Genomic DNA, 6,514 nt, shown 5'->3' on the forward strand with positions numbered 1-6,514 from the left:
GGGGTTGGAGAAAGAAATACTGAGAGAAGTGGAGTGGGTTGGAGAAAGATATACAGCATATGTGTGGGAATCGGTATAAAACCAGGTGACCTCCCATATCGGCACTTTCTCGTTTGGTTAAATATAACCTTCCATTTGTCTGTAAACAGTTTATTTGATTTTTTTTTTCACTCGGGTGACTCAAGGTTACTTAAAAGATACACATTTTAATGAAAAGAATAGAGAAAAAAACATGGAATGTATTCATATTTATTTATGTTACTTCGAACTTTCAAGCATTATGTTGTAAATACCACAATACTTGCACTAAAAATAGCAGCATTGGCACAAAATATATTAAAATTATGATAAAATTAATACAATAAATATCATATATCACACACACACACACACACACACACACACACACACACACACATATATATATATATATATATATATATATATATATATATATATATATATATATATATATATATATATACAACAAATGCAGCTGTTCTAGTCCACTGCACAACAAAGGCCTGCCTAGTTTCACCAACCCCCTGGCCAATATAAATTAGTGATGGTGGGTGACTTTTGTCTGAGCGGTCACTACCCTACTATGGGTGTCCCTGAATAGTAGGCTAAAGTGTTAAGGTGTGTGTATATATATATATATATATATATATATATATATATATATATATATATATATATATATATATATATATATATATATATATATCTTTTCTGTGTAATGAATATCAAATAACTTGTCAGCTACCTTTAGTATAAACGTTTTGCTTCACCTTTTTTACCTGTCTTCCTCTTATTGGTTTCGTTGACCATTTCCTCGGAGGAAGCATTTCGGGGATTTTGAAAATTGGCTCTTGTTTTACAACTTTAGGAGTAGATGAAATTTCGACAGGCCTACGTCTCTTTGCAATTCGGTTAGGGTATACAGTATTCTCATAGGTCTTATCGTTCTTTTCTCCGATGTCTTCACATATCCCCGTGGATGTGGATGGCTTGGGCTCAGAGAAGAAACATTCTGATGATGTAGCTAGGGAGATATGTTGTGACATCCCCGACTCGGGAAAGGAATCTTTTGACATCACGTCCTTGGAAGAGGAGCATTGCGATATCGTGACTTCGGGTGTGGGAAACTGCAATGCCTCAACTTCAGAGAAGTGTCCCCTTTCTTGATGGTTTTTCGAAAGATTTAGAAAATCAGTTGTTAATGGAGATGTTGTCTGCCTTCCTTCGTCTATCACTGACAGCCGTTTCTGCTTGAAAGCTTCTCCAGGTGAGAGGCATTTCAGCCTAATTAGTCGTGAAGGTGTATGGTCAACAATTTCAGGTGTCCATAGTTTGGTCTCAGGGTTAAGGTCTTCGTCACTTTGCTTCTGTTTAAGACTAAATTTCATTTTCAAGGGTTGCTGTGTATCAAGAGCTTCAACTGCACAACCAACGTATTTCCTTTTGCGTTTCATTGAAATTTGGTCAGTGTCAGTTTCTTTTGGCATTGCACATCTTTCTGTATTATTAGCTTCCCATGGTGCATCAGAAACGTCATCTATTTTCCGTTTAGTGCTGCTTCGACGTCTTTGTACAGTTCCGGATGCTGGTAGGTTTTCTTTCTCAATAGATTGCCCTGGTGAGATAAACGACCGATCTACAGTTTGTTCACAAAAGCCCAAATGAAACAGGGTATTTTCTAGTGAAGAACTGCGTTGCAAACCGATATCATAAAAGGGCTCTCTTGGTGACTGGCATCCAGAGACTGGTAACTCTGCTACACCAGGAGTCTCAGGCATTTCCCCAGAGGTGTGTCTGTGTCTAACTTCCCCTGACGACATTCTCTGGTGCCTGCTCTCTGGATCTTCAGGTGTTAATGAGAAAGATTCGTCCCCACTCGAAAGCAGCTCTTGATATGGCGAGAGGCAAACTGTGTCACGACTTTCATCATCCGAAAATACTCCCGAATCGAGACTGCTGTTCACGACCTGTAAAGAAAGAGGCAATCTTATAATCTAATGCAGAAAATTATGGAATAGTCACACTCAGCTTATTCCGCTTGGATTGATTATAATATAAGTAAGTGTAATGACCTGAATGATTGCTGTATAATGGAACTAAGAAACTCCCTCAATTTGTTTTTTCATACCAAAAGGAAACTATAAAGAAAACCAAATATAACAGTAGATCATTATTACCTGGTCATTCATCCTGTTGTCTTCTTCATTGAACCACCTACCTGGAAAAGTAAAAAGGCGGAATTAGTACACTGATCCACTGATCAAGAAACAAAAATTTTGAAACAAATAAAACTGCGGTATACAAAGTTATGAATTCATAATCGCTGGTAGACCTCATAAAATATATAGTATATATCATACACTACGGCTTCTTCAATGTGGGAATATTTCCATCGAGTTTGCTTGCCACACACATTCAATATTGAGGTAAATTTGCTTTGGAGAGAGAGAGAGAGAGAGAGAGAGAGAGAGAGAGAGAGAGAGAGAGAGAGAGATTGGAGGTACAGTGAACCCTCGCTACTTCGCGGTTCGACAATCGCGGATTCACCACTTCGTGGGGTTTTTCCATAACCCATATATATATACATATCACGGATTTTCCGGAAAATTCGAAAATACCGCGAAATCTGAAGACCCCCAAATACGATATTTTGTTACCTGTAATTCCATTAATACTGTAATTAGTAATATCTGCTCTTACTGATTGTTCATTGCATTACATATGATATATAATTCAGCACAGAAAGAAATAAAACACAAAAAGAGAATGTGATCATACGATAATTCAGTACGTAGTAAAATTAAATCGAACATGAAACACAAATCAGATGCAGTCATACCATATTAGAATGGTGTGTACTGTAATGGATGTGCTTCTTTTCCATGAATCTTTTGTATGTATACGTACGTAGTACAGTACTGCATCCAATAATATTCTTTGTTGCAAAAATCACATTTCGAATAAGCGTACAAGAGAGAGAGAGAGAGAGAGAGAGAGAGAGAGAGAGAGAGAGAGAGAGAGAGAGAGAGAGAGCGTAAAATAGCGTACGTAAATTTTTATTATTATTGTTATTATTATTATTATTGTTGTTGTTGTTAATAAAATTATTATTGTTATTATTATTATCATTATTATTATTATTATTACTGTACAGTATTATTATCATTATTTATTATTATTACGGTATTGTACTTAATCTACGTACGTTCAGTATGCGCGGGGCATCTTCTATGAGTAACCAACGCATCATAGTACTGTAAGACGGGTTGTGATTGGTTCAAGCGCTGATAGATGACGAATCAGAACTCAAGTTTTGTTATCTAGCCTGTGATTGGTGTTTTGCCCGCATCTTCTACCCGCAGCATCAAAGTTCTCGCGGGGCTGGATCGTTCACTCTCTGTTACCGCGTATCGCTGAGTAGACGTTCTTAAGTTTGTGAAGTTTAATCTGTGCTGTGTGCGACCTTTTTAAGTTGAACTTTTTGTTACAGTACTGTACGTAAATCCTACTGTAATGGCTCCCAAGCGTTCTGCTTCTCTTAAGGCTGGTAGTGAGCCTAAACGCCACCGAAGGATGATGACGATAGCTGAGAAGGTTACGCGTCTCGACATGTTAAAAGATGGTAGAAGTTACGCGGCCGCCGGCCGCCATTTTGGCATCAACGAATCCACCGTTCGCTATATCAAAAAGGACGAGGCGAACATTAGAAAGACGGCTGCAATCACCTTTAGCAGATCAGCGAAGCGAGTCGTTACAACGCGTAATAAAACGATCGTACGCATGGAAGGTGCTTTAGCTGTGTGGATTGCCGACTGCCGGAAGAAAACATAGCGTTGGATACGAACACCATCCAAACAAAGGCTTTGAGTTTATATGAGAATTTTGCTGCAAAGGAACCTAAAGACGACGACGGCAACCATGCTGAAGATGATGATGATGATGCAGATGATCCTCAACCAGGGACATTCACTGATTCCCAGCCTCAGAAGCGTTTTTCCGCAAGCAAAGGATGGTTCGCGAAGTTTCAGAAACGCTTCGCCCTGAAAAGCATTTCCCTGCATGGGGAGTCTGCTTCCGCTGACACTGCCGCTGCTGAAACTTACGTGAACCAGACGTTCAAGAATATTATCGCCGAAGGTGGATACAAGCCGGAACAAGTCTTTAATATGGATGAGACTGGCTTGTTTTGGAAGAGAATGCCGTCGCGAACTTTTCTGTTCAAAGAGGAAGCCAAAGCCTCTGGCTTTAAGGCATTCAAGGATCGCGTTACCCTCGTGATGTGTGGCAATGCTGCTGGATTTTTGTTAAAGCCGGGGCTTATTTATAAGTCGAAAAATCCTCGCGCTTTGAAAAATAAAAATAAGAATCTCCTTCCCGTGTACTGGATGCATAATCAAAAAGCATGGATTACGAAGATGCTGACCTCCAACTGGTTCCACCAGTGTTTTATCCCGCAAGTCAGCAAATATCTCGTAGAGAAGGGCTTGCCATTCAAGATCCTTCTCCTTATGGATAACGCTGGTGGACACGCAACTGACCTGTCGCATGAGGGCATTCAGGTTGAGTTCCTGCCACCCAACACCACGTCATTAATTCAACCGATGGACCAGGGGGTTATCAGGGCGTTCAAGGCCCTCTACACGAAGAATACCTTGGCGGACCTCGTTGCGTGTGTGGATGCTGCCCAAGATGACGAGGATGAAGATTTCAACTTGAAGGCGTACTGGCGGCAGTACACCATAGCCACGTGCCTGCAGAATATTCAGAAGGCACTTCAAGAGATGAAACCTGCAACCGTGAATGCGAGCTGGAAGAAGTTGTGGCCCGATATTGTTTACGACGACAAGGGATTTACTCCGTCGGAAATCCAACACTCTGCAATACGGAAATCTGTGCAGTTGGCTGCCATAATTGGAGGTGACGGGTTTGGAGACATGACGACTGAAGACGTTGACGAGTTGTTGGACTGCCATTCCCAGCCCCTAACTGACGCAGACCTCGAAGACCTGACGAAATCGGCAAGTGAGGAAGAGAGTGATACCCAGGAAGAGACCCAAGAAAATGTCGAAGAAACGGGCTTAACATTAGAACGGCTTGCCAAGTTCTGCAACCATATCAAGGAGGCGAAAGAAATGTTACAAGAGTGGGACGAGGATATGGTTCGGTCTATGCAATTCTCCAACAAGGTCGATGACATCATGACTCCCTACAGGATGCTCTTAGAGCGAAAAAAGAAGCAGCGGCAGCAACTTCCGATCACAATGTTTTTCCAGCCTCGCAAAAAAGAGCCAGTTCCTCCTGCTAGTACGCCTTCGGAAGAAATTGAAGAAGTTGAAGAGGTGTCCCAGGAAAAGACACCTCCGTCTGAAGAGACGTAAAATACTATCATTGACTGCACAGTAGAACACATCATCAGCTTCATCATCATCATTTCTACTGTGCAGCAAATTCATCGCCATCACCATTCAAGTTTTTCTTCAACTTCTTTCGTGGTGAGTACAGTAACAATCTTTATTTTTTACTTTAATATTCTTACTGCCTGTTTTATAGTTTAGTAATGTACGTACTGTATGCATTAAGTTAAAGGGAAGGTTTTAAAAGTCTACATGTTGTAACCTATCATATTTTTTTTGTTTAAAATTTACATTTACGTACGTAAAACAATCTCTCTCTCTCTCTCTCTCTCTCTCTCTCTCTCTCTCTCTCTCTCTCTCTCTCTCTCTCTCTCTCTCTCTCTCTCTCATAAATTGTTTTCCTGCTTTGCTACGTACAATACTGTATAATTTATATTTGTAAGGTAACATATTTTGTAAATGCTTTTACTGTAAATACTGTATGTACTGTATCATTATTTATCACTATCATCATGCGCGTTAAAGGCCTTGTTTGTTCTGAGCGTGGTTGTTTACTGAGCGTACACGCCGTCGTTTCAGGCGGCGTCATAAAGAAAAAGATTTCATTTGGAAGTCCTAAGAAAAATACGTAAACTAAAACATTGGTAATAAAAAAATCAACATACAGTACTGTATAATCAATATAATCGATGCAAAAACTAACCTATACATATATGTGTACACTAAATGAGTTTGTTTCTTCATTATGATCAGAGATGAACGTAAACAAAACATTGGTTGCCATTTTTTATGTGCTTTTTAGGTGTTTAGGAAATGCATGATATAAAATCGCCTTTAATATTTGTGCCTGTTTTAGTTTAGGGTGCTGTAGTACATGCATTAAGTGTTCTGTACATTAAAAGGTGGTTTGTTAACAGTACTACGTACAAGGGAAGGTTTTAAAAGTCCGAATATACATGTTAAATAAATAGGTAAATATGATGTCACTACTTCGCGGATTTTCACCTATCGCGCCCGCGTCTGGAACCTATCTACCGCGATAAACGAGGGTTCACTGTATAGATATTCAGCCTTATGTTTAGGCCCATTCTTATTTACCATTTGAACTTATCCACTTGAAATAATAGCTTATGGCAGCT

At 39.7% G+C, this 6,514-nt stretch overlaps 1 protein-coding gene across 1 annotated transcript in view; it reads right to left on the reverse strand.

Annotated features, from left to right (window-relative positions):
- Nucleotides 1–710: 710 nt before the first annotated feature.
- The window catches only part of LOC137644951 (uncharacterized), an 8,299-nt gene continuing 2,495 nt past the window's right edge, over nucleotides 711–6,514 (reverse strand). Inside the window, exons 2-3 of the mRNA XM_068377828.1 lie at nucleotides 2,199–2,239; nucleotides 711–1,988 (exon numbers count right to left, since the gene is read on the reverse strand). Of these exons, the coding sequence (XP_068233929.1) occupies nucleotides 759–1,988; nucleotides 2,199–2,239 (1,271 nt within the window). The 3' untranslated portion in view covers nucleotides 711–758. The remainder of the gene's footprint in view (nucleotides 1,989–2,198; nucleotides 2,240–6,514) is intronic.

The sequence above is a fragment of the Palaemon carinicauda genome, chromosome 8 (assembly GCF_036898095.1).
Source record: "Palaemon carinicauda isolate YSFRI2023 chromosome 8, ASM3689809v2, whole genome shotgun sequence".
NCBI classification, from domain to species: domain Eukaryota; kingdom Metazoa; phylum Arthropoda; class Malacostraca; order Decapoda; family Palaemonidae; genus Palaemon; species Palaemon carinicauda.